This window comes from Cephus cinctus, unplaced genomic scaffold (genome assembly GCF_000341935.2).
Source record: "Cephus cinctus unplaced genomic scaffold, Ccin1 Ccin1_scaffold0307, whole genome shotgun sequence".
NCBI lineage: Eukaryota > Metazoa > Arthropoda > Insecta > Hymenoptera > Cephidae > Cephus > Cephus cinctus.
The window spans coordinates 532732-559881 of record NW_014333010.1 but is presented as its reverse complement, the minus strand read 5'-3'; the positions used below and the strand labels follow the sequence as shown (position 1 = coordinate 559881).

General features: G+C 37.8%; 5 protein-coding genes across 20 annotated transcripts in view; 2 read left to right on the top strand and 3 right to left on the bottom strand.

Moving 5' to 3' along the window:
* The window catches only part of LOC107266322 (atrial natriuretic peptide receptor 1), a 91538-nt gene extending 84237 nt beyond the window's left edge, over positions 1–7301 (bottom strand). Inside the window, exons 1-6 of one of the 10 annotated variants that reach the window (XM_025083584.1) lie at positions 7220–7301; positions 6344–6390; positions 4912–5115; positions 4173–4600; positions 2808–2978; positions 857–1031 (exon numbers count right to left, since the gene is read on the bottom strand). In XM_025083584.1, coding sequence (XP_024939352.1) covers positions 857–1031; positions 2808–2978; positions 4173–4395 — 569 coding nt within the window. In that variant the 5' untranslated portion in view covers positions 4396–4600; positions 4912–5115; positions 6344–6390; positions 7220–7301. Of the gene's footprint in view, positions 1–856; positions 1032–2686; positions 2702–2807; positions 2979–4172; positions 5116–5224; positions 5608–5775; positions 5856–5903; positions 6214–6343; positions 6391–7219 lie in introns of those variants that run through there. The other 9 variants (XM_015736679.2, XM_025083585.1, XM_015736677.2 and 6 more) reach the window with 9 other exon arrangements.
* A 352-nt stretch (positions 7302–7653) lies between these two features.
* On the top strand, positions 7654–10828 carry LOC107266273 (DNA-directed primase/polymerase protein-like). Its single transcript, XM_015736586.2, has 3 exons — positions 7654–8815; positions 8871–9661; positions 9733–10828. Exons 1-3 carry the CDS (start codon positions 8483–8485, stop codon positions 9953–9955), a joined length of 1347 nt encoding a protein of 448 aa, XP_015592072.1. The 5' UTR covers positions 7654–8482; the 3' UTR covers positions 9956–10828.
* LOC107266270 (stAR-related lipid transfer protein 7, mitochondrial) lies at positions 10276–14119 on the bottom strand. Its single transcript, XM_015736583.2, has 6 exons — positions 13106–14119; positions 12545–12699; positions 12205–12473; positions 12005–12132; positions 11713–11852; positions 10276–11631 (listed from the first exon to the last, which is right to left on the bottom strand). The coding sequence occupies exons 1-6, from the start codon at positions 13504–13506 to the stop codon at positions 11255–11257; spliced, it is 1470 nt and encodes a 489-aa protein (XP_015592069.1). The 5' UTR covers positions 13507–14119; the 3' UTR covers positions 10276–11254.
* Positions 14120–14485: 366 nt separating this feature from the next.
* LOC107266265 (KAT8 regulatory NSL complex subunit 1) lies at positions 14486–27114 on the top strand. Of its 7 annotated transcripts, XR_003059308.1 has the most exons (12): positions 14486–16492; positions 16646–18307; positions 19843–20345; positions 20431–20625; positions 20714–20945; positions 21034–21141; positions 21244–21319; positions 21541–21700; positions 21942–22165; positions 23332–23466; positions 23660–23786; positions 24109–24249. XR_003059308.1 is itself a non-coding variant. In XM_025083553.1 (11 exons), exons 2-11 carry the CDS (start codon positions 16839–16841, stop codon positions 27015–27017), a joined length of 3138 nt encoding a protein of 1045 aa, XP_024939321.1. In that variant the 5' UTR covers positions 14486–16492; positions 16646–16838; the 3' UTR covers positions 27018–27114. The 7 variants fall into 7 exon arrangements, 6 of the variants coding, with proteins under 6 accessions (XP_024939321.1, XP_024939320.1, XP_015592058.1 ...); XM_025083553.1 differs by lacking the exons at positions 23660–23786; positions 24109–24249 and adding an exon at positions 26982–27114; XM_025083552.1 differs by lacking the exon at positions 23660–23786 and having other exon boundaries at positions 14486–15173; positions 24109–24455.
* On the bottom strand, positions 25095–27063 carry LOC107266272 (DNA polymerase delta small subunit). Its single transcript, XM_015736584.2, has 6 exons — positions 26834–27063; positions 26432–26733; positions 26137–26347; positions 25809–26043; positions 25432–25724; positions 25095–25347 (listed from the first exon to the last, which is right to left on the bottom strand). The coding sequence occupies exons 1-6, from the start codon at positions 27048–27050 to the stop codon at positions 25229–25231; spliced, it is 1377 nt and encodes a 458-aa protein (XP_015592070.1). The 5' UTR covers positions 27051–27063; the 3' UTR covers positions 25095–25228.
* Positions 27115–27150: the final 36 nt, after the last annotated feature.

Below are 27150 nucleotides of genomic sequence, written 5' to 3'. Positions count from 1 at the left end.
TATTACTATATGATATATGACCTACATTGTTTTACTATGTACTTTCCCTTATAAAAGATTGGAAGTGAAGAATTATTGATTACACGACTCCAATTGAAGTTGAATTCATAAATAAAGAATTGTGACTGTTAAACTTTTAAGAGACTTATGATGGTATCATATTAAATTTAAGAGTCTAGTGAAATTTCGAAATTTTCAAAATAACTGATAATCCGATCCTGCGTTCGTTTTACAAGATAGCAAGTCTTCTTTAAGACTGTAGTTTTGATGTCTGGGAGCAGCGAAATAAAAATAACTAAATCGTTGAGAAACTTTAACTAAAAATAGCCAAATCCAAGATCATTAAACGCTTTTACTATTCTCTACGCGAGTTTATATCACGTTTAATGTGAACTATATTAAAACTGTTATTGAATGTTATTAAAAATGTACGCCAATCTGATCAGCACGAAATGGCTCGGTGACTTCAATTTAGACGTCTTCTAAAATTACTATTTAACGCCTGTAATCTGAGCAATTTAACTAAACAAGAGTCAATGCCGATTATAAATCTGTGCAAGGTTTATTTTTTTTTTTTTTTCATAGCATCGTCATCCAGTCATTTGAGTCTAGAACGGACCCAAAGAATGGACTTTATATCTAAAAATGGTCCGACTTAGCTTTATCTTAGTGTCTTATCGTCGAACGTGAGATATCGCAAAGCTATTTCAACGCGCCTTTGAAAATTAATTTGACAATGGACCCACCGCACTTCTCTACCACGGATTCCAGAAAGAAAAATACAACCTCCGTCATCCGCATACATATTTCAAACGTGAAAGTAAGACGAACGTAATCTCCAACAGCGTACACTCACTCGTTCATAATCGAGAGGACGAAGTAAGAAATGTCTCTAAAGGACAAACTGCCGACTCGTGTTGTCATAAAATATTCGTCGGAGCATTCCCGTTTCTTTTTGGTGAAGTCGAAGGTGAAGCCGCCCGTTGTTATTAGCGGAGGGCCAAGGAACTTCGTCACCCTACCGACAGCAGCTGAAATTAAAAAATAAAGACAGATTTACTGACTGGTAGCAATTCTCTCATACAACGTCAAACAACCCTGAGTCTCGTTAAATTTTTTAAAGCTTTCGCCAAACAGCCTAATCTTCTTTTCAGTCAGCTCACACGCTGTTAACCCGTTGTGATGTGTATGTTGAAATTACGGTTAATCGTAAAGATACAAAATTTTGCACTTTTCATATACTTCAAATGTGATTTTGAGAACGGATAACGATCAAATATAAAAACGTTACAAATACGATTACAAATATCGAATAGGAACGTTAAAGAGAAGTAATACATTTGACACGAGTGACAGTGTAAAGGAGACTTTAAGGAAAGATGTTACTCGAAAGCAATATATTATTTGACATATTGAAAACTCTGAATGATCTATATCGAGTTGGAAGAAAGATACCAAACATTCTCAAGCTTCTTTCGATCCCTAAGGAAATTTACTCCTACGGTGCTTGCGTTTGGCTCCGTAAAAGGTATTTGTGAATTTCTGGATACCCTTCCAGAGTATTCGGTTTTCCTTGACGCGAACCCTTGAAATTCCAGAACCGTACTACAAAGGGATAACTTAGTTTGAGTGAGGTACCAGCTGACAACATTTTCCTATAAAGTTCATTATCACCGTAGAGAAAATTTCGTATTGGCCTTTCCGCTCGCGAGATACCATTATGGAAATGATATGTTACACTTCACGATGAAAAAATTCAATAAGTCCCTGGTAAATGTTATTTTATCTCAAGTAAGTTACGGACAAAGGGACGCAGTTCTTTTTTGAATCTGACAGAGAGTCAAAGAAAATATCTGACAGTAGAATAATAGAAAAGTCTAACAGAAATCGTTTGAAATAATCAGAAACGATTGGACGTTCAGTCGCACAAAGAATGGCAAACAATATTCCCTTTGTTTTTTCTCAAAATTTATATTACCATTCGTCACAGTTGAATGACATAACGTGAATATTAATCTTATATGAATTTATATGTCAAGTTAGTCAATTACCTCACTTATCCAAAAGAAAAAGGAGAAAAATTAATAAAATACTAACTTTGCATCTAACGTGAGTTTACAAAATGTCAATTAATTAAAAGAAAAGTTCTCGGGGAAGAAAAGTAAATTCCATTTAATTACACTGTGACTGTAATACCGGTGAATGAACGTTTCGCAAGACCTGAGACTAATTATACATTAATTATATACAGATACACTCGAGTACAAAAGTCTCTTTAGCCCAAGGGCCATTTAATGTAAAATTGAATTTGAATATAAACTTTTGCACGCTAGCGTATGTGGTCGTTATAGGAATAACTATGATACGCCATAGCAACTCGGACTAGATGCATAATTAATTAACGACTATCAATAATAGGAGGCTTACTATGAAACTCATAAAATAACGTAAATGAATGAAACAACGTGAATGGCTGCTAAAAGATTTTCGGATGTCATGTTAGCCATTAATTATATGGAATCAGTCTGATAGCAATCTTAAAATCGATACCAGCCGATATTGCTGTTATTCTTTAATCATTCGATCGTTTCAATTATTTTCCTTTCTCATCGTATAGCGCGAACAAAAAGTTTGTTCATTCTCGAAAATGTTAATAGCTTGAGAAAAAGTATAATCTTCAACCAACTTTAATTGAATGTGAATGTCCTTCTTCTAAATGCATCATCCGGTACCTATTCAAAATGTAAATCAGACGATAAGACTGGCACAGTGAATACAAAAATAATAAATTTATTGCTAAAACTTACCAACGCAATATTCGCAAGCTGGTCCCAAAAACAAATGCACGCATTCGGCATAACTGTCAAAAGCACCAATCTGTGCGAAAGTCGCGTCGCATTGATCATCCTGTAGTAAAAAAGTCAAGTTCATCCAGGAAGGGAGCAGACCTCTGGAACGTACCTCGTACTCTGCCAGATCTGTAACAAAAATAATTCCACGATAACGTAAATTATTCACGTGACTTTGATAAATTTACTGCGCGAACATAAAGTTCGTGTCAAAGACGGATCGCTATCCTTAAAATTTAAGATTAACTAATCCCACGAGTTACACGACGATTTGTAGGACACTTTCTGTTCAGTGTTACCAGGGTTAAAATATTTCTTTGAAGAATTTACGACCCTTTTGCAATCATTAGCTTGTTCAAATAATATTATACAAACATTGACAGATAACAAAGTATTTTTAGCTCAAGATTAGTCGAAACAGATACAAATATTAAGATACACAAACATAGAGAATATTAATAACGAAGATTTAAACGTTGTTTAAGACTAGTCTCTTTGTTTTTGTTTTACGTTCGTTTATCTTGTATGTCAGAAATCATTAAACAAAGTATATTCAGTTTAGTTTTTATACAAAGCAAAGGCACGTGGGTCCATTTTGAGTTCGTATACGTGAGGTTGAATTTGAGAGATTAGTCTTCTGAGTTGCGCCAATTTTTTGTTAAACATTATAAAAAGAATTGTCTTATTGAATAAATTGATATGTATTACAGATAATTGTATTGTCGTAATTTATTATGACTCTGCTGCGTATAATATACAAAGGGAGGTTAATTACGTACACCTGTTTCTTTTTGTGATATTAAAGGAGCAAGACACCCAATAGAGTCCCCGTTATCAAACTCTCAATCGCTTTGTCATTTTTGAAATTATTATCAACAAAATGCAGATACAAGACTATTTTATCGTGATTCTTAAAATAACCCCGCTGATTTCACCGTTTAGTCTTATCGCAATGTTCAATAACTTTTGCTGTCGCCATCCAGCCAACGCATATACCAAAAAGTCATCATTAGGATGTCTCAAAGGCAACATCATTCAAATTACAGACGTCACAGAGACGTATTTTCAAAATTATACGTAGAGTTAATTACTTGATCAATATAATATTGATATTATAAATCTATCAACTTCCAAAAAATACCTTAAAGCTCAATAATCAATCACATCATACACATTATTACTTTTTTCCAAAAAATTCTTTCAAAATCATACAACTTTTCGTGCACTCTGTTTCACTAAAGAAAATTTAACAAACAAACTACATGAAAATACGTCACATAAGAAAAGTTTCTACTGAGCTAAAAGTCTTCCGATAAAACTCACCAAGGACGGGTCGAACTTTTGGCAAGGCGATTTCAAATCTAGGATCAGCTGGTAATATCACAGCAGCGCGCAACTCGCAGGACACAACACCGCGTTTGTTTTTGTTGCACAAAGAACCACAGTCCGCATGTAACTTGGACTCGCGACAAGACAGTTCCACCGAAGTGGGATAAATCAGGACCAACCACAGGAACAGTACGCTGGGGTACCGGGTACCCCCCATGGGGGTAAGCCTTTGACACGAGAGGGTCACAATCCACGGCGAATATTGCACCAGTATCAAGCAGTATATTAACTACTGCTGGTATCCATAAATAAAAGCAGCCATTACGATCGTAGCACCAGTAGAAAAACCAGCGTCGACGTTTATCCTCGTATTTTCTTTCTTCTCTATTCCTTTTCCTTCAGCGAATCTTTCACTGTTTGTTCTGCGAATAAACAAGAACACAATGGAACGAGTACACTTTGATTGATTAAAAAAAATGTTTATCACTATAATTTGTAACTCGCGTCCCTAAATAATTAAGAATGATCGCACGAGGCTGTTACACGACGCATTACACAAGTTTTCCCAATTTTAAGAACATTTTTAATATTTATTTTTTTCTTACAACGTGCTTCCCGTCTTATTTATTATACACATCTGGAACACAATTGTTCATCAATTTTGCGCACTTTGGTATGACTTTCTTATTGTTAGTTCGCACTTCTTTGGTGATTTCATTAGTCATATAATTACCATATACTCATCTGTGTAACTGCACAATCCGATTTTCAAAATCCATCAAATAACCGTCACTTTGCCAATACCTTGAGAACGTAACTTTAATCCAAGCAACGTTTCCACTGTTCTCAAACTGTTTTACGTCTTTTTGGTCAATGATAAAGATATTGAAGATCTCGTGTCTTAGTTCCACAAACATAAAAGCACTCACTGGACTATCTGAAAAAATAAATTTATTCAAGTCACGCGCAAGAAAAATTTTTCTTTAAGAACAAAGAAAAAACAAACTAATCAACACTGCACTCAATTTATAATAAAATCTTGTAACCTCAATCACATACAACAGTCACTTGTCATCACGTTGTAATAATTGTCTGATTGTCACTGTCATTATATAAAAAAAAAAAAAATACCTAAATTTTTTAGACAATATATTGAAAGCCTTTCAAAATCGTAAGGTACCACTTGTCTTATCCGCAATATCAAGTGTTTCAAACTGACGAAAGGAACGCGCGATCGAACGCAAAATCCGCAAATTTATTTCCGGTTGGAGAGTCAAAGAAAAAAATGCTCAAGTGGAAAACGCGGCACAATTTCGGTTTACACGAGCAAGAGACGGAAAAATATTTTATCCGTGCATACTCCTACATCGTGTATCGCCGATTTCGTATCGAAACGATTGATACACTATCGGTGATTCTATGTGTCCCCTCTACTATCGGATCTCATAGATGTAGTCCCTTGCCACCACTTTTTTTTTCACTACGGCTTATCTATCAGGCCTTCGTTTGTTTATATAATATATGACGGGCCGTTGTCTCATAGAAGTTGAACAAACGAGCTATTGCAAAATTTATTAACAAAAAAATTGAAGCTTACGACTTCTTGTTTCTTCTTTTAATATAGAAAAGCCATGAAGCAAAGAAAAGCGTGCATTAATCAACTTATTGTTTGATCGTTGTTGGCGTGAATGCTCTAAGCAAAAATAAATATTGAAATTTGTTTACTTGTTTTATCAAATGTATGTGGACTGTGCTTGTAAAGCCATTAATGTAATGGTTTACAATAATTTTTTCAAAATTATATCAAGAGCTTTCTCAAGTTTAAGAGATTTTCTATTGTCTGTCTTGTGATGACGTTCGTCATGAGTTTTAATTATTTATTAAGGGTTAGCACGTGTATTATTGAAAGAGGAATGATCTGTAAATGATAATTGTGCTTTTATGAAAAATGTGAAGAGGATGCTCAACGCGAGTATACGAGGATCCTGCTACGAATGTGCGCAGACGACTGATTGTCCGTCACCAAAGTTCTTCTAACATAACGTAAACGAAACGCGTAAGCTCCTAGGCGCCTAAGACTTCGCGCAGAAGCAACAAGTGTCTTTCTTTATATTAAATATATATACGTATAAAAGTATACATCAAATACATTCAGTTCTACTCACGGGACGTTCCTGCTCTTCTTTGTCGTCGTCCACACCTTGAAGCCCTGCTGAACAAAATCATATTATGTACAATATATATTTATTAGTTCATACTTCTGATTTCTGCGATGGTAAAATAGAATTTTCTCCAAAATCTAATAAACATAACCAAAAATTACTATAATCGTTATGTATTTTCGAGGCGTCGTTCTATTCTTAAATCTAGTCACGTGACTAATCGCGTCATTGATTGGCTAATGCCAGGTACAGTCCTTTCGGAAACAAAATACATAGCGATTAACTCTGTTGAATAATAATTTGGAAATTTCCGGAAAAATAAAAACCGCTATATTTTACACAAGACAAAGCAAGTTTAGTTAAAAATCGGAACGACACGATAAAATGATATTATAATAACAAGACAGACGATTTTAATTGTTTTCATACAAATTATTCAATACGAATGTTGTCGTTATAATATTATCGAAAATCTAAAATGTTATAAAAGACAAAAGTCAGTCTTATCTTTTATCTTGTATGTAAGTATAGACTAATAGACTTTTCTACTTTCTTGGATAATTTAAAAAAAGTCAAGTTCAGGGAAGAACGAACCGTTACGAATCGTCGAAGAATTTTATCTGATTAGTCAGCTAGAGCTGATATCAAGTTTTTTGTCAGTATGGTTATCGTTTCTATCCTCTATTGTCAAAATAATTGATTTTATCACGTAATCGTTATGGATGATCCAGCATATTGTATGATGGTGATCCGATGGCAATCGTCAGTGTCGACTTATAAAAGTAATTCTTGATCAGCATTCATATCGGTACCCGTATTTAAAGTTTTCACAATAAATATCCTAGCTGGAATCAGGTAGATTAATGAAAAATTATCAACCTTATTCTCTTTTTCCACCTGTTGACTCGTTATTTCCATAAAGGATTGACCGCTCAAAACTGAAGAGACGCCGCAAATACCGTTCCTTGAAAACAAGTACTGCCAATATTAAAATTCAAATACTGAATATCATTTCTGTTAGAGTCCCTCTAGTAAGAGTCCGGCCAACGGTGGCGCTTGTTAGTGATTGGCTCCGCCATATTATGGGCTCTTTCCGGAATAGAATGGCATGTGTGAATACGTATATGGGAGAGATTTGCATTGTGTAGTGTGGGTAGTGTTAAGCCCTGTACGGCGGGTTGCCTGTACTTGGCGCGAGACTCGACCGAGTCTCTTGATGGTAAAGATTGGTAGTTTGAAAATCCGCGCGCAATGTCATGGTGGCGCCAAACAAGCCCTTAATATGGCGTCCCTTCCGGGTGTTGGCCGGACTCTTACTAGAGGGACTCTAATTTCTGTTGCAAGTGAGCGCCACCTATAAGTACTAAGTATGATTGTGCAATGTATACCTACATCGGTGAATTGTCAGCCTAAAAAATGTTTGAAAATTATAATAGCTTTATAACTCATGAGACAAATTGTGCATTTTTTAACGAAAAACCATAATAAATTCGCATAGTTCTTTGTGTCGATACTGTTGGCAGAATATTACATGCTCCAAATATGGAAACTAGTGTAAACCAGTGTAAACACTTGTGATTGTGCAGTTCAACAGAATAGAGTTTCACAACTCTATTTGTAAATGAAGATTCTTCTTCTGATTGATTGTGATCAATAATCTCAAGTATTTCTTAAGAAATCTGTCTAATAATCTTATCCGATATATGTTGTAACTCTTCTAATGTCATTTATACGTATCTCCTGTGATATCACAAAATTATTGTTTTATTTACTTCTATATATATTTTTGGTATATATTTAATGGATTTTTATTATTACGCTGTTTGTCATACAAATTTGTCTTGTTTGCACTTGTAAAAGACACTTGAACTAATTTGTTTAAATAGCAATTGTTCTTTGATGTACCTCAAGGCACTTTTATATTTATTTCTTTGTTTGAATTATATTCCTTATAATGTAAATGCTGCATGGTATTTACAAATCAGTTTTTGAATTTAGTTATTTTATTTTACTATAATATTATATCTTGATTATATCCAAGATAAACTTTATACATGTAGTTTTCTCGACACAAGTGTAGATAGTGTAAATCTACTTTGAATCTTATATTTTATATGTAATGATTAATACATAAACATTAAAATGGAAGCTATTGAAACACAATCATTTTATGGAGACACACTTGCTGTCTGGAGGTCCAAAATCTTTCAAGAGCTACAGCATGGAATTTTACTGTCTGTAAAAGAACCTCATAAAATGCCACAACGTATTATGGGTCCAACACAATTTTGGGCTGAATTCCATAAGCAAGCTGAGGCCTTAGCTGTTGCAAGACAACATGACAATTCTAACGATGTTCTTGGTACATTTGTTTATCAGAATGAAAATGGTCACCGTATATTTGTTGTGGCACATCCAGAGGTTTATTGGTGGTACTATTCGCAGAAGTCACCAGAGTGTAGATGCTCGTATGAGGTTTGTTATTTCTTGTTGAGAAATTTCAATAAATATATAAATTCCCTTTCTGCAGGTTATTCCTGATGGTGCACCTGTAAAGTTATACTTTGACTTGGAATTTTTAATTGATCAAAATCCTAATCATAATGGACACAGGATGACTAAGACGATAACTGAAATATTTTGTGCATATCTTACTAAACTGTGGGGTTGTCCATGCAATGAGAGCAATGTACTAAGTCTGGACTCGACCACAAGAGAGAAGTTTAGTAGACACCTTATATTTTGCATCAAAGAAGTTGCTTTCAAGAACAATATTCAAGCTGGAAAATTTGTAAAAAGTGTTTGCAAGGACATTACCAATTATGTAGACTCAGGTTTTAAAGGATCAGATGTTCTTGATTTTTTCGATAGAAAAAACCTGAAGGAATTATTTATTAAAACATCTGAGAACAGAAAATTATTTATTGACACATCTGTATATTCAAGAAATAGACACTTTAGGATATATAAATCTACGAAATGGGGCAAACAGTCACATCTTGTACTCTCGCCTCATTCAAAATATATATCTGCTGAAGAGTGCAAGGATAAGGATCTTGGAATATTTTTGGATTCACTTATATCTTACTTTCCTACCAAAACGAACCTCATCTTGTTGGAACTCGATGAAAAAAATGTAACTGACATTGAAATGTACATTAAAAGATCAAGTCAATTGACTCCACCACAAGAGAGTACAGTCAAATCAAAATATCCATGCGTTGATAAGTTCATTTCAAATATTGTAAAACCTGGAAGAATTCGACTGTCCACTTATTTCGAAAGCACAAAAAAAATTTCCTACGAAATTATAGGAAATAGGTATAATAAATTCATCAGTAAGCTCCCTAAGATCACATTGTTCTTAAACATTTTTATATTCACATTTTCAGATATTGTGATAACATAGGACGACCTCACAAAAGCAATAACATCTATTTGATTGTCGATTTGCATAAAAAGTTGTGGTACCAAAAATGTCATGACGAAGACTGCACAGGTTTCATGTCAAAGCCAAAAAAGTTACCGGAAGAAATTGCATTTCAATTGGAAGACGAAAGTGATGAAATTCTTTCTTCCATTGATAACTTTGACTTGCCTTTCACTAATGAATAGGAAGAAGAGGACAGTGTAGACGCAGAATTGATCAAGATGCAACTATGTTAGAGTAACATTCTCATTAATTATTAATTTTATTAGCCCTCTGCATGCCTGGTGAAAAATGATAACATCGTATACTTGGTGGATCTGTCGAACTCGAAAGTAAGAGTAACTTTTTTCTCTCCCTTTGAATAATTGTCATTCTCAAGTGGTATCGATAATGGTAAAATGCAGGCGTTGGACTTCGCAAAATTATTGCCATATATAACTATGGGCGGATCTAACAGATCTCACTAGGCACGCAAAGGATTAATACAATATGAAGAGAGTGTAAGTAAAATATTAAGACACCGTTTTTTTATTTAGCATGATGTTTTCATTATTGTACATATCCAATTATATAATTCAACATTGACAATGAGATGTGTAATATTTTATTTACAATATACTAAATTGGCAAAATCAGTCTGTTTTAAACTGCCATTGCACCGAATCATCGTCAAATCCTTGATTAACTGTCTATGACTGTTTCAATTCAAAATTGTAAAAAATTTAATGGTGAACGTTCGCTGCACATTTTAAAAGTTAAAAATAATTTTCAATTCTAACGGCAACGAATTCGCTCGTATTGTACATTGCATTAGTGAAGCCATTCGATCATATTAAATTCGGTGGAAAATCATTTGTTTGCTATATAAATTATAGACTATGTTGACTATATTACAAATATGATTATATTTTTTATTTACTCGTTTGAATCTATGTTACGTCTTTGATTTGCGTTCAGGAAATATTTTTGAATTAATAGGACTAATCTTTTGTAATAGATACACTGAAATTTTGCAGTAATATAGATAAAATGAATAAAATCCAAAGATGTTTAGTTTACATGAAGTATGGTATGTTTGTTTATATCCACATTATACATTCCAAAAATATTCCTCATCGATTAGCTCTATCATTAACAACTATAATGCGTCATGATGAAAACTGATGCAAAATGTTATTGTTCAACAGAAAATCTAATTATGTTCATACCAAATTCCATCGACCGTTGAATAAATTAATAAGGATCAGTTTCTTGTGGTATTGCAAAATAATTTGATCCTTCCCATTCAAGAGAACGAAGTAACTACCCCCAGTTTTGAATGAGTTAAAATTATTAGTCCACACGATAATTACATGACAATTAGAATTGTAACTTGACTAATTTGAGTCCACAGTTAACATTATTTGCGCCACTGCAAATTGTCGAGTTGTCGGAATTTCTGCGATCATTGTGCCTTCATTGAAACTACCCCATTGAATTGCATGTCAAGCAAACAACTTAGTAAGGAAAAAATAATGGAGGAATCCATAATCTTCTGGTATATGTTCTTGATTCTCTATCTTCTCTGATTCTTCTTCTTTTTCCTTTTCCTTGTTTTCATTTTCATTGTTATCCACCTCATCTTTCGTTGTAACATCTGCCGCTTCCGTTTCATTTTCCTTGTCCACTTTCTCAGACTGATTTTCCTTTTTAATTGACGATGGTGAAGTCACGCCATCTACATCGTACACTCTATTTGGAATATTCTCGTCACCTGAACTGGATTCCTCCTTTGGTACCAACGTATTTTTTCCAAGTTCTGCTTTATTCTTATGATAATCTCTCGCGGCTTGTCGCATACGACATAGGAAGTTTGGTAAACCTATGTAAAAAAAAAGATATTTTGTATGAGAAGTTAATTTAATAATAGCGATTTTTACTTTGGAAAAAACTCAACTCTTACCGCTCATTGAAACCCATGCAGTGACAGCTGATGGTATGTGGATACCCGGGTCGTCGAAGTACGTCAAACAAAATTCGATTCCTGGCTCATCGAAATCTTTGTAAGGCCTTATCACCATATACGACCAGTAGGAGGTAACTCTGTTACGTGGACACAGGACCGATTATTTCAGCGAGTATTCACAGTCAATTAAAGTCAATCCATAAGGAAATATCAAGAACTAGAAAAGATTGATCGACTTGCTTAGATAATAACTGTAGAATTTGACTGGATTATAAATAAAGAAATTTACCTGTGGGTATCAGTTCTCTTTGGTGCCTTTGGATGATCTGTCCCCTTGCTAACGATGATTATCAATCCTTGATTTTTGTTCAGTAACCATCGCCGTTGATACACGTAGTCACGGTTTGCGAACAAACTCTAAAAAAAATATAACTCTAATTTATTTATATAAAGACATACGCTATTTGGAAAACGTTATTAAAAACTTACGGGCCAGATCATCTCCCAATACATTATATCACTGCTGGAATTAGATGTCGAATTTGATGAGGGATCAGTATCGATGATCTCCAATTGCCGTGCTGTATGATCCCACTGTTTTCTGTACTCTACATCAATTTGAACTTGCAGAAAATCATGAGCAGACACATCGGAAAAAGAGCCATAAACTTTATAAGCATAAAGTCCTCCAGTACCAGGTTCCTCCTTTCGCCATACAAGCATATCCTGTCTCTCAATAAATGGCTGCCATTCTTCTTCTGAAATTAATGAATCTGCTGGAATCCATTCAGCTTTGTCACTGGATGCTTTTTATATTCTTTATATATACCATTTTGGCAATTGGCAATTGCTGCTTTTGCTCCATGACACTTGCAATACTCTATTCCAGTTTGGGTCACGTCAATCACCAATCTTTGATGACAGTTGTTGCATGTCACTGTGGATTCTCTTAATTTGTAAATTCCATCTATTTCTTTACTATAACTGAAATGGAAATGAAGAAAACATATATGAACGTAATATAAACACAGACACTATTTATTTGTTTACAGACTATAATTTTATTACTTATTCCAATACATAGACTATGAAATGTATGAGATTTATATTAATTTCATGAATAGGATGTGATATAACACTCCAGAATGGATATACATCAAAATTATATAATTCATGTCACTATATAGATAAAGCGTATTGAACTTATCATGTACCTAAATTTATATAACTATAAATTACTTATTCCCCAGCAGATTATTTAAACCTATCGATTAATGGTGACATTAGTGAATTGTTATTAAAAAAATAATAAATTAATAACATTGAATTAAAGAAATACAAATCCTGTACTTCCGTAGAAAAGTAAATCCTTATAGAATATATAATTTACCTATACATCTCCTCATCTGATATCCTTTCCCGGTCCCAATTGTAAATGCTAACACCAACAGCACTGACAAGAAACTCCTTAGCGTTCCTTCCAACTCTGCATCTCCATGACTTTATAAATTCTCTGAGAGCAACCTCGTCCCAGATCTTTGTATAAAGATGAAATATTTGCATACTCCGTCTCACCCTTTGAGCAGCAATAAACTCAAATTGTTTAGCACATGCTCTGGCGACCTGGATACCTTGCTCCCTAAACCAAATACCTATCCGTCGACCATGCCCACCCCATTTTCCATAAGCACGACTATGACGGTTACATAAAGCATTTCGAGCTGTGCTATTATTAATTAAATTGGAATTGAAACGTCGTGAAAGAATGCCAGACACGTGCCAACAGTGCATTCTAAAACGTGTTCTGATAATGTGGTTAATCAAAGATCTCACCCACGACTCCTAAGCATTCTCCGGTTCTCAATAAATATATCACCGTTGTCACACGGCACTAAACTATTTGAAGTCGACGAGCTGTTGCATGGAGCAAATAAATTTATTTTCCACTACATTAATTTATTTGTTTATCGTTACGTTGCTCGTTGTCTAACATACACGGTTAGCGCACGCACCCTCACGATTACACAGTCCACATTTCCAAGGTGCCGGCGAAGCACGTTTAATACATGAATGTAGATTATTTAAGAAATCGCAAGAGTCGCCTATTAAATAATTCTCATTTACGATCTTTATAGGAACTTTTTAAATCAGCATGAACCATAGGTCGATAACGTTGCAACGGGATATCAAAACCACTAGAATCGCATTTATTAAACTCCCTATAGTAGGAAACGAGTGGTAGATATATCTATACTCTGTTTGATCAGTGCGCAAAGAAAAAGCGCGCGACAGACTGCCTGCTGTCGCTCCTTCCAAAATCAAATGTTTCTTTACTCCTTTGATAAATTCCATCAATGAAACATAGCCAAAACATTTCTATAACTATCTCCCGACGATCGCTAGCAGTAAAAACGAATATTATATCAAGAATACGTAATACGTTCAACAAAATAACGAGGCACCTAAAAGATCATTTAAAAAGAGCGCCATTTTTCCCAAGCGTTTGGTGGCCATTTCGGGAATGAAATGTCTCACGATTGGTTGTCGTGGCTCGAAGGGCACATCCGGCATCGGCGCCGCAGTATTGGTCGGTCCGCCTCGCAGTAGAAGCAGTGGCAGAGAAGTTGCTCGAATTTCCTCAATATTATTGATAAATAGCGGTCGCGTCGACCGTCGTGTGACTTTCGACCTTACTAACCAAAGACGACGGAATCGAGCAGCAAAAAAACTCGAGGTTGACGGTAGTCGCGGAGTCCAGATCGCCGCAAACGGACTCAACGGAGGCAAAGACCGCGCGAGTGAGAGCGAGAAACAGACAGAGGGATAAAGAGTGCATACGAGAGGGAGAGGGAGAGAGAGTGAGAGAGAAAGAACTTTATACCGTAGAGGAAAACAGAGTGCGAAAGAGTGAGGTGAGTGAGTGAATAAGTGAGTGCGGAAGGAGAGTGGGAAGAAACGTCGGCTTGAACCAAGAGGGGCTGGTCGAGGAGAGTGAAGCGAGAGAAAAATAAGCAGTTCCCTAGAGAGAGAGAGACAGAGAAGGAGAGTCAAAGAATAGAACAGAGATAGTGTGTCGGGGAGAGAGAGAGAGAGAGAGAGAGAGAGAGAAAAGAAAGAGTGAAGGAGCAGGACAGAGTGTAACGCTTGCGGTGGTCGTCGTCGTCGTCGTCGTCGTCGTGTGGTACGGTCGCGCGCTGTGTCTTCCATCTCGGTAAAACAGTTCTGCTCCTGGCAAAGTCCATAGCTCGCGTTGTTGGGTGTGACGGAATTCGTCGGTGAAAATCGCGAACGCCAACACGGCGTACGGAGTGTTGCGCAGTGGCTCTCGTGGTGCGGCACGTCGGGCGTAACGTATCCAAGAGAAAGAGAAGGACGAGATGGTGGTGCGGTGATAGAGAAGGAGGCAGAAAATTCTCACCAGTGGCGGGTGCGCGCGATAAAACGAATCGAAAAGCGAGGTGAGAGAGAGAACTAGTACGAGACAAACAGAGTGTGAGAGGAAGGGGGAGAGAGAGAGAGAGAGAGAGAGAGAGAGAGAGAGAGAGAGAGAGAGAGAGAGATCCCACAAAAAACCGATATATCCCCGGACTTGGAAGGAGTTCTTCCGAGTTGTACTTTTTTTCCCTTCTTCCCTCTTCTCTTCTTTCTTCGCTCCGCCATTGTACGTACGCTAACGCGCTACAGCCAAAAGAAGTCGCTTACGAGTTGCTCCGAATCATCCTAAGTTCACGTTGTCGTTTGTCGCCGCCGACGCTGCTGCTGCTGCCGCCGCTGTTATTCTTTATCTTAGCTGTGGTTGCCGTGTCGAATTCACCGTTCGTGTCGCGCGGTCATCCGGACACGCTTACTTCGGCGGAATCGTTAAGCCTATCGCCATCGTCAAATTTCCTCGACCGCTTTTTTCTCTACGTTATTCATTCTGTGATAAAGTAACGTGCGCGATACGTAGACGCGGCGTCACGTCGTGCCCCTGCGGACTTTTACTCGTCATTATGCAATAGACATGCAGTCGAAGAGGATCTTCTTGCTCTGGTGACGACGGCATGTTTTTATCTTTGTTCTCACATCTCGAACCACCGGACTGACTGCGGATGTGGATTACTCGAAAGGACGCTGCTTTTAATTTTGTGCGTGTACATAGCATCCTTGTGTAATGATTGTGCGCGTGGTTCGTATCAGTGATACTGATACAATTTTGTTTCTAACGCTGTAAGCAGTGCCAGCTCTACTGTTATTACTATTACTGGTGTTCTTACTCTTTGGGTACGTCGCCGTCGAGACACCGACGCTCGATCACGTGGAAATGTATCGACTGTGCGTGCTCGTAATACGCTAGAAAATCTTGTGAGACGCGGCGGGAGTTTTTATTTCGATTGTTTCCATTACATGCGTGTGACCACGCGTTTAAAAGTGAAGTGCAATTTATCTCCAGAACTTCATACGTCGAATTCTTGTATAGCGATATACATTTTTTCCCTGTGCTTGCTTATATAGGCCCATCCCCTATAGAATCCCATCCCCCCACCGCTCCGATCCGACCAATAGGAAATCCCCTCCTGCCTACCTTACTCTCTCCTTTCTCACTCTCTCTCATCTGGCTCCTCAGTCTCTTCTGCCTTCTTCTGGCATTCCCGAACAACGTCTTTCCAGGCTTACCTCATACGCGTGTCCTTTCTACCCTTGCAACATTACGACGCCCTTTCCTAATTAAGCTACTGTTCACCTGGATTTTAACGGTTGAAGACAATTACCTCGTCCTCGTGTATTCGGACACTAGGTGAGTCATGCGGAAAGTTTCCACGTGGAACTCACTGTTTTTTTCAAATATGTCGTTCATTTTGATAGCCTCAATCTAGATAGTAACTGTCAGTGATAGTTTTTAAGTGGATTGTATGTGTTGATTTTAATGTGATAATTTTTTATGCCCTAGATTATATCCTGTCTGTGGGAATGTTTGAAGCTTGACAGACTGGATGAGAAGTATATGCTTCCCTAACCTATACAAGAACAAGGATTTGCCTATTCGGTACTTATTGACACTACAGAAGCTAGGACGGAGCACAGTAAGAAGAAGGACTACAGAGAGAACGAAAGAAGGAAGAACAAAACAGAGGAATGGATGAATGGGAGTGAGCACGCCCCAGGAGAAGTGTGGCTGCAGCAGGTGCAGGTGCAGGTGGGTGCCTCTGGATGTGGAGGCAGCAGCACTGGCATCGTCAGTGGCAGTGATGGCCCCTGCTCTGACGGAAGGCGGTCCACAAAAGCCTGAGAATTTGCTCCCTCCCTTACCGGCCAGTGGATTCCTCTCGGCCGAGCAGGCTGCGCAGGTCTGTCAAAAGCGTGAGGTCCTGGCCAAATTTGTCGTATCCGCCAACGTGCAGCCGTCGAAGATAGACGAGCAGTGCTTGCGCGGCATCTCAAAGGACCTCATTCGTGATGTCATCAACTCAAAGTACGCGAACGGTCTCGATAGTCTGTCGACATTCGCGAACGGATCTAACCTGATCGCGAGGAAAGGATCGGAGGAGCGCGAGAGCGAACGTATGCTCGTGCCGGACAGCCCTGATCGAAAGACCAGCGACATTATAATGAACGACCCATCTATGGGTGATCAACCAGACGACATGGGCTTTTTGAAATCGAACGTAGACGTACCTCTGACCACCTCCGGCAACACCAGCGCCGAGAAGAACCTGGACGTCGATCAGATAATTGGCTTTGGTGCAGAGATATCCGCGGACGGAGAACAATGCGGTGTGGGCGGTGTTCCTGACATCGGACACAACGTTGAGGAGATCCTCCAGGTGATTAAATCCATGGAAGGCGCCGAGAACGCCGAGAACATCTCAGCTGGGTCCAACGAACCAGCTAACAGCGCAGCGGATACGGTGGAGATGTTCTCTTTGCCAATGGGATTGACCTCCTTCGAGCGCGATCTCCTCAACGATGTGGACGTTATGAGTCTCTGCAACGACAACATGAATATCGCCGAAGCCGTCGAGCAACCGAAACCCGTCAACGTTCTGCGTGCCCAACAGGACACTGTTGCTCAGAAGGAGTTCGAGAGCGAGAGACGCTGCGCCTTTCTCTTGAGAAGACTAAGGAAGCTCCAGGCGAGGCTCGTGGGTCGTCATGTTGCTGAGGAAAACACCGGTGTCCTTGAGCTTGCCCATCATGGCGTTAAGAAGTACTTCTTTCAAGAGCTCGCTAACATCAGCTCCAAGTCGAACGTCAGGAATTTTCCGGAGATCAGTACCAGCCTTGACTCATTTCTACAGAAAATCGAGAAGTCCTGCATCGCACAGAGCAACACCGTCAACAGACAACGTTCCTATTGTCGATACTTTGGCGCTGGTTCCAAGGACAACCTTAGTGCCAGTGCTGGAGGCAATAGCAATCGTCATCCTGTCTTCGGCACGCCTCAGGTTAAGCTTAAATCTGACGAAGTGGAGAACGTTGCTGGTCCTCTTGCTACTCAACTCCATATCGTCCAGACTAACCTGGACTCGGACTGCACAGCATCCAGCAGTGGAGGCGAGAGCTGCGACGAGATGCAGACTTTCAACAATCCTCATCAACAGCAGTTGCCCATGTAAGTATACAATGGACAGCGACAGGTTTCGAAATGAAATTATAGTCGTCGTCTTTTATAAACCTTGTTAATGTTTCAAGTGAGTTCTGCTATCATTTGCAATAACATTGTCTACAAAGTTGTGCTCTTACTGAATGCGTCATCTATTCAATGTATTGCGTCATCTTAAACCTAACACAACAATGATTATTGCTTTTTCTTTTTTTTTAGATTCACGTGATATTTGATAATATTGGCGGATACATATTTTTTAATATGTAGTATGTTTATCATACTTGTGATCTGACATTTACTAAAATTTAACAGCATTCTTCGAAGCTACCTGGCTGAAATCTATCGATCAGATGCACTAAATCATGCAAAATCAATATTTATATATAACATTATTTTACCTATCATAACAGCTAATAAGCTTTTGGTACAGATTACACATGTAGCATGCATAAGCTAGTCCCTATAATAATTCCTACCACTTTTGACCTTTTTCTTCCCGCGGAAATAATATCACTCTGTTACGTTAACCGAATAGACTTTACTTGGCTCGGTTTTCGAATTTAACTAATGTTGGATTAGCACAGAGCAAGGGGAAGGGAAAAAAAGCACAAGATAACTGATCGCTCAGACACCTGTTAATTTCTCAACACTTATCTCTGATAAGTACATAAAATGTTAAAGATTTAAAAAGCTTTTTAATTGTTTCTGATTGGATCTATAATTATCAATGTGGTAGAAACCTTGCTGAAACAAATTCTCTCACACATTGGATACCTTTGCACTACGCCCTTATGCAAACAATAATATTGACTAATCTTTGATGTATCCACTTTCACTCATTGATTAGTAAATATTAGTGATGTATGCTAGATTTTTTTCTGTTTAATTTGTACATCATCGTATGTCATTGATATACCCTTACATTTTTGAAAAGATTTCTTAGGTGTACTGAAATTATTTTTAGGACGGTACCAATGTGTCATTCACGATAGACATTGTTTGCTATAGCTTCATCCCTGATTATTGTACAATTAACTAATGTACAATAGATGATACAATCAAGACAGAGACTAAATAAAATAATGTTACATAATTATTATTGTTATCAAGCCGACGTCTGCGTCAGAGAGTTTTATATGAATAAATTATCATGACCAAAGATCAAATCACGTTTTGGATAAAACAATAAAACACTGTTGCATATTAATATTATCGTCGCATAATATTAATAGAACAAGAAAGAAAATGAAGTAACATCTCATTATACAAATAATAGCAGCGGCATGAACATTAATTTTGTCAAACAATAATCAGTAGCCAGTACATTTTAGCAACTCACAATGGCATATCAACTTACAAACATATTGGGTTGGCAAGAAAGTAATTTCGGTAAACATAACGCTATCTATTTGTGCAAACCGAAATTACTTTCTTGCCAACCCAATACATAGAACAATTTAGTGATAAGTAAATCCATTTGAATCCATCCAGGTTTTCTGAATGTTTTTTCTTTTTTTTTTTTCTCTTAAAAATATTTACAGTTCCAAAAGGGCTGGCTGGCGATATGCCCAGGATCGTGCCGGGGTAGCGTCCCGGTGGACTTGGCTGCAGGCACAAATATCCGACCTGGAGTACCGTATACGGCAGCACAATGATCTCCAGCGTCATGTTCGTGCCAGCAAAGGACTGGTGATGCTCGAGAATACGGAGACCATAAATGGGTACAGTGGAGTCTTGCCGGGTTCGACGGGTCGTTTCAATTCGCCGGAGACGGAGTCCTCGGCGAGTAGAACAAGGCCCTTCGTTTGGAGCATGTACAGGAAGCGGAAGTTGCTGCAGGTCGACAGGTTGCACGAGGTGTCCAAGCGAGCTGCTAAAGCTTCCACAGTGAGATGTGATTGTGATCACGTTTTACCACCGTGTGCATTGTGCACTGGTAGGCAAGATCCTACCCAGAGCCAGGAACCTTTAGAGCAACTTTCCGTACAGGAACGCGTCGCCCTGGTCGATCCTGGTTACCATCCAGTCCTATCGTTTCCCGATGGTGAATATCATCACTAGTTACTGTTGCTACTCTAAGCAATAATTCATGAATTAACAGTGTGCTATAATATTCTTGTTGCTTTTAGAAATTTCACATGGTACGCACCTGGAGGCGATCATGAAATCGGTAGAGTGGCAGCAGAAGATGCTACGAGGAAACTTGAGAATGACACGGCTCAAAGATAAGGACAGTGGCGAAAGAAGAAGCAAAAAGATACCTGAACACCGGACCAAGTATGCTGCGAGACTCAAAAAGTCTTCGTCGAGTATCTTGACTGCACGTGCGTATACTCTTTGAAGTGGGATATAGACTTTTTTTTAAATTCTTAATAATGATTATACGATGCGTTTCTTGGGTTGCACGTACAGGAATCAAGAGGAAGATGCTTAAGGGAAAGAGAAATCGGCACAGCCACGACAGAAATATTCACGGTATGAGTAGGAAGAGGATCGCGAAATTGACGCCACCCGAAGATGACGAGGATGCGAGTGCCCTCTCAGGATCCAGTAAGCACTCTTCTCCGGTGCCTTCCCCACTGCAACACACTCCGACACCTGTGGAGAAGATTCCACTCAAAGAAAAGAGTACCAATCCCCACGGGTAAGGATATGTTTTAATTCAATTTCTTTTCTTTTAGGTCTCCTTCGTTTATGTGTGTCACTAAATTTTTACGTATCTCATGTTTTAGGCGTTTGAGGCAGAATTCGTACGACATTGACAATATTGTTATACCGTACAGCGTTGCTGCCTCTACGAGATTGGAGAAGTTACAGTACAAGGAGATTCTGACACCAAAGTGAGTGCACGCAATGAATTAAAGATGTAATAATTGTTTGATATCTTTATAAAAATATTCATCCTGGCTACATTCTCATACTCGACGTAATTATTTGTTCAGGTGGAGGCTGTGCGAGGAACCATCGAAAATGGACGTGAAGAATGGTGTCATGCGTAGGCCTAGTCAAGATACCGATGTAAGTTTAATCAAATTGGTTTTTGTTTTTAAATTAATTTTTATACAGGGTTTCCAAAATGTCAGCAAGTTGTTTCATGTCTTTATTATGTATTTCTCAAAAAGTCCATCGTACTTTGTAAACTCATCATCTTCGACGTGTAAAACCAGTTTTACGAAATAGATGTCAATATGCGTGTACAGAACCTAAGCAAAGCGTTTGGTTTTTTGTCATTTAATTAGATCGAGGACGTGTCGGATGAGATGATAGCATTGAGGCACGAAAGGAGTGAGAGGGAAGAAAATAAACGCTTCATGACCTACGTGAACATGCCACCTCAGTCTCGTATTCGTCACAATAGGCGGGCTGACAGCCGAGCGGATAGCGGCGCGAATACGCCAGGTACGTTAAAATACCCTTATTTGCAATTTAGAAGAGAAATTTATTCTCGATTCGATTTTTTAAAGTGAATACAAACCATTTGCCGTTACCTTGAAAATATCATTAAGACTAAGTGGCTAATTATAGTGCATCTGATTGCTGCTGTGAAGTAATAGAATTTTATGTTTATTTTATCGAATAAATGGGAAATAAAAGTCGGTAATGGTCGGATAGCAATAATTTATATCTCAATACGTTGTAGATCCTATGTCTCCTCATGCGAGTGACTTCGGCGGTGACGTCGCGTCGCCTATCACGTCGCCACCAGCCACGCCCTCGATTCTCCAGGATGCGGAACACCATACGGATCCCAACCGCCCTTCGGCTTTGCAAAATGCTTTTCGACGACGCACCATATCCTCGTCGAGAATGGCCAGAGACGAGATGGGCACGTCTTTTACGGAAGACGAAAACGAGGTAACTATTGTACGTTGATCCTGAATTTTTTTTCTTTTTTATAATCTTATATACATATATATTTTTTTATTCTTTGTCGCCTGTATATAAATTAACGCCTACGTTCCTAATCATACGTAGGGGGAACCCCCGCGTCTATTACCGTTACTTTTGCTACCTTGGGTACAATCATCGTTTTGTGAAAGTATCATAACGCCGTCGTTATGTTCATCGATTAGCATTGTCCTCGTTTGTGATTTTTGAGAACGGTCAAAACACTCGCATCAAATTATACGCAGTTAAGAGCAACAATTAGCAAAATCGATAACGCCTATAGATATTTCAAGTGGGAATAAATATATATTCCATTCAAGATTAAACAGCTAGTTTTTTTTTTTTATATAGTACAGGCGTCGTCTGCACACGAGTGGAACGTTCGTTAAAAAGTCTCTGTTATGTCATCAATTTTATTTAATTTTCGGCGCTGCGTCACATTTGTAATGTTTATTTTGTAAATATTGTAGCTTAAGATTATACGTGATTTATCTTAGTGTAAATATGCAATATGATATTCTATCTTCATCGATATCAATGTTTAATATCATACTTAATTATTAGGGGTCAATTAAATGAATTCTGCGGTATCGCATCATCCAGATGTTACGTATCGTGTTTGTGAAGTAGACTATTTCTTTTTTTTTAATTTTATATACCTTATCAAGGTTCACGTGTTTGTTACGTTTGTAGTGTCGGCTTTAATGGCAGTATTTATAATCACGCCAACGAATGGTGCTTAAAACTGTTAGCATTGAGTTGTACAATTAATTATACCGACCTCATTAATCATCGTCATTTGTATAATTGACGAAGATATTTGATATATACTTTTGAAGGTTCCATTTTAATACCGCAACCTGCGATGCAGTAGAAAATAACAAAGGTCCTAGGAGTGTAATATTTATTTTGCGACGAAGCTCAAGTCTGTCAATTAAAACCAATTCACATAGTACAGACAACGAATCACTCAACAAGAGCATTGATCATTATTGCGCAGGAATTGCAATTAAGAAAAATATTTTTTTATCAAGAAAATGCATATGGTGTTATTGCTCAAAGGAAACTTGTATCTGTTTTTTTCTTTTTTCTTAATGGTAGATTAATTTTTATTGAGTTTGTGGTATGCTTTGCTGTTTTAGGTTTTACCATACGAGCCAAGGATATTTCCACTGTCGGAGGAGATCTACGACAAGATGCTCGAAGTGATGCCTGATGGGCATTGGCAACCATCGGTTGCGCCGTTATGCTCGAGAGAAGAAGACAAACGAGACGAGGTACGTACTTAATAGTCACTTATTAATCAGTAGATCAGAGAAAAGAGAGAAAAAGAAAAAACTTCGCGTTGGAGTGGCAGCGTTGCTCACTGTCAATAAATGATCAATGAATTGTCATTGGGACGAATGATTAAGTGTAAATTCATAACTGAAACCGATAGTTTTACAAAACCCTGGTAATCCTCTATCATAGAATCCAGCAATGGAATCCGATTCCGCAACGTTGATCGGCGAACAGCCGCCATGACAAAGGACTTGATTAATATTATCAAAGGATCACTAGGAAAGGGGCTGTAAAGAGAAACGAATGGAAATACGCGGTAACCATTGCATCTTACGTTGAAAAGAGACAATGAAAAGTCATTGAAAGCAAGGAAACAGTTAACCATAGATAATTATAAACGTGGTCGATGTTGTTCTGTCTGAAAAAAAAAAAGTATTTGGGGCTGAATTAAATGAGAGTATGAAAAACGAAGACGGAGAAATAAATAAGAGAAACGAGGAATACCAGAGAAAGCGAGAAAGAGGGAGAGATGGTATACAATGAGAGAGACGGAGAGAACGACGCAGAAAGAATTGATGGACAGAAAAGAGAATATAAAAAATGCTGATGGTTAACGTGCTGTCTCCGGGAATTTGCAGGAAGCCGCACTGGACTCGCCGGAATCGGATTCCACGGAGTCTGCGTGCTGCGACGTAGAAGGGGAGGATCCGAATGATCCCGAGTGGACGGTTGCGGACGACCGGGATACCGAAAAAGAGAGGATACGCCCCACGGCGAAGAGATAGGAAATAATAGGAATTCAGGAGCCGATGATGACTACTATCACCAACACAAACACACAGTACGTTTAATAACGCCGTCGTTACTATATGCAGAAGCTACCTGTCAATTGTTATATATACCTGTGGGTAATGTGACATGCACCTTAAGTTAATGGTATTACGAATCTGTAAAGTGTATTATAAATATAAATTTTATAACTTCATTTACGGCGTGCTTTTACGTTTAATGGCTAAACAACAACAACCTCTTGTTTTACACGAGTCACTAGCGCCATTTTGACTCTCTCTCTCTCTCTCTTTTTGTTTTGTCATTTAAAAACGCCACTCTTCTGTGTCTCTGGCAAAATTGTTATTAGGGAACTGTTGGAACTTGAGGAGTCTCGTGTTTTCAATTTGTAATATTGTTATTAATTCTTTCGAGATCTTATCACTTTTTCATCCTTGTTACAGTTGATTTCTCTTTTGGTCTCATTCTCTTCGTTGCTGTTTCTCATTTCTTATCGTACATCTTCATTCTTCCGTAACTGGACCACATTCGTTTTCTATCTTTATATTTATTGATCTCTCTTCGTTCTTGTCCTGCTGTACGACGATGATATTGTCCCGCGCCTTTAGAAATCTCACCGGAATAGATCAAACCAATTTTGTACAAAAAATGTATTTATATTTCAGAACGAATAACTGCGTAAAATAAAAGTGCCAATTCAAACCTCAACTCGGTGTGTTTCAATCTGTGCTTAAGTTTCTGATGATTTAACACAAACAAAAGTACGATGTAGTCAAGTAGCACTAAGTATAGTAAATTTTGTCTAGTTTCATCCATGAAAGAAGCTGATCAGTAATATGTTGTATGCTTTATATTTGATAGAAAAATTACGTGACGTGTTGGTAGTACAAAATTTGAGGTATACAGATAATACAAAAGTTTTCACATAAAACTACTGGTTTTATAAAGTTGAATATTCATAAATGCTTATCAGCTGGTACCAAATGAAACGATCTGTGTATCCAATGAATCCAAATCGACTAAGACCGCCGTATTAGTTGTTGAAAATTGAGGAACCGAAATTAATCTGACCCTCTGACCGTCTTGTCCTAAAATAAGAATTTCATATTGACCCGATCAAGTAAGCTGAGGACAAATAATATTTTTTAATTTGATAAACATCAGAAACTCACCAATCCACAATTTTGTTTCAAATTTGTCCATATTGCTAACAAAATATATATCAGGGCATTCGTGAATTATAAACAAATCTTTTCCGCAATATGGATAAGACGGTAAAGTATCTGGTGCGGTGGGACACAAGTGTCTCCAAACCAGTGTTTTTGCAAGCCACTCCAGAGGCGTCCCGTTTGCCAATCCACTCACTCTCATAATATCTTCAATAGGCTGACCACTTGTGCCCAGGAATACACGGGTACCAATTTTACCACTCCATGGATTGGCCACACCAGTGAAGTTTTCATATCTAAGAATGGGCGTTGTGATTATTTCAATGAATATTATTATTTGTTTGCACATTGATCTTAGGTATCGAAAAATCAAATTTTACCTTGAACTCTTTGGTAGCATACAAGGATGTAGTGGTTTTTGTGGTAGCATGACACCTGTTGGATCATGCTGACCTGGCATTAACGTAACCAAGCAGCATTGTGCTAACTCGTTGATGAACGAATCTAAGCGTTTTGTTCCCTCAGCAGTTTCCTTATAAACTTCACGGTCCTTTGCTTTTCCACTGTAGAGTCCAGTGCTAGAGAATATCTCTGGACTAGATCTAACTCCATTTCCTGATTAAGAAAGGTAATAGTTCCATAAATTGTTAATTAGTGACTTGTAATTATATTTCTATATATGTATATTCTATATGGTTAAATTATTACCAGCAATTATAACACGGACAATGGAAGCTTCTTCTGCTTGAGCTATTGAATTTCCAGCCATTCCACAGATCCATTCCGTTAAAAGTGACTGGGATAATGACTGGGAATGATGAACCATATCTAAGCCAGATAATATTAATACTTTTCCCTTGGTGACAGGTTCTGGAGTAATAGTTTTTGGTGCACAGCCAGGAAAGCACCAGTCTTCAACCTGATTTATAAATTTATTTACAAAATAAAATGTTAAACTTCAAAAGTTGGTTCAGGTATTGAATGAAGTGTATGGATGGCATACTTCGAAGGTACCATCTGCCTTCTCGTGTCCAAGAACTGCACAAACAATTCCAGTAACAATATCTTTTATATTGACTTTGTCTCCAACGAGCTTCACACGCAACATCTCATCTTCTAAGAAAGGAACATCTTTCTCAGAACAGTAATCATTTCTTGGCACTGTTGGTATCAAGTCATGGTCGTCACCCAGTTCTTTTAAAATTGAAGGTTTCCACTGTTGGTGTTTGAATTGTGTACCAATTATAACGCAGCGCTCATTCTCAACTTCTTCCAACTCAGCAAGTTTCACAATACGAATACTTCCTATAGTAACAGAGATAATACAATACAAAGTCATAACCTTTGAGTAAGTCATAAATTTACTAGTTTATGAATTAAAAAATGTATAAAAAAATAAACCAACCCCATTTTTTACATATTTCCTTAATAAGGATATCTTTTAACTCGTTAAGCCTTGCTGAATATACATGAGCAAATTGTACGGAGTAGTCCTGTTTCTCTTGAGAGAATCTTACAGAATAATCCTCATAATCAACTGTTTTTCTTTCCAGAATAAAAGGTTTCTCTTTACTGGGTGTAGACAGTAAAGATGAAGCATTATCTTCAGTATTAACAACCATCGTATGTTGAAGTCCACACACTATTTTTTCTCTAACACCTCAAGAATATATTCGTCTCCACTTAAATCAGGTAACATAAACTCTGATATAAATGTAATAA

What these genes read in the sequence shown, in the direction of transcription:
- LOC107266265 (XM_025083552.1), top strand. Translation starts at nt 16,839, where the DNA reads ATGGGAGTGAGCACGCCCCAGGAGAAGTGTGGCTGCAGCAGGTGCAGG. An exon ending in CATCAACAGCAGTTGCCCAT is followed by an intron (nt 18,308 to 19,842) that starts GTAAGTATACAA and finishes AAATATTTACAG; the next exon opens with TTCCAAAAGGGCTGGCTGGC. An exon ending in GTCGAGTATCTTGACTGCAC is followed by an intron (nt 20,626 to 20,713) that starts GTGCGTATACTC and finishes TTGCACGTACAG; the next exon opens with GAATCAAGAGGAAGATGCTT.
- LOC107266270 (XM_015736583.2), bottom strand. Translation starts at nt 13,506, where the DNA reads ATGCACTGTTGGCACGTGTCTGGCATTCTTTCACGACGTTTCAATTCC. An exon ending in ATTGGGAGATGATCTGGCCC is followed by an intron (nt 12,133 to 12,204) that starts GTAAGTTTTTAA and finishes TATTTTTTTTAG; the next exon opens with AGTTTGTTCGCAAACCGTGA. An exon ending in AAGAGAACTGATACCCACAG is followed by an intron (nt 11,853 to 12,004) that starts GTAAATTTCTTT and finishes TCCACGTAACAG; the next exon opens with AGTTACCTCCTACTGGTCGT.
- LOC107266273 (XM_015736586.2), top strand. Translation starts at nt 8,483, where the DNA reads ATGGAAGCTATTGAAACACAATCATTTTATGGAGACACACTTGCTGTC. An exon ending in AGTGTAGATGCTCGTATGAG is followed by an intron (nt 8,816 to 8,870) that starts GTTTGTTATTTC and finishes CCCTTTCTGCAG; the next exon opens with GTTATTCCTGATGGTGCACC. An exon ending in TACGAAATTATAGGAAATAG is followed by an intron (nt 9,662 to 9,732) that starts GTATAATAAATT and finishes TCACATTTTCAG; the next exon opens with ATATTGTGATAACATAGGAC.
- LOC107266272 (XM_015736584.2), bottom strand. Translation starts at nt 27,050, where the DNA reads ATGGTTGTTAATACTGAAGATAATGCTTCATCTTTACTGTCTACACCC. An exon ending in GGAAATATGTAAAAAATGGG is followed by an intron (nt 26,734 to 26,833) that starts GTTGGTTTATTT and finishes CTGTTACTATAG; the next exon opens with GAAGTATTCGTATTGTGAAA. An exon ending in TGAAACAAAATTGTGGATTG is followed by an intron (nt 25,348 to 25,431) that starts GTGAGTTTCTGA and finishes TTCTTATTTTAG; the next exon opens with GACAAGACGGTCAGAGGGTC.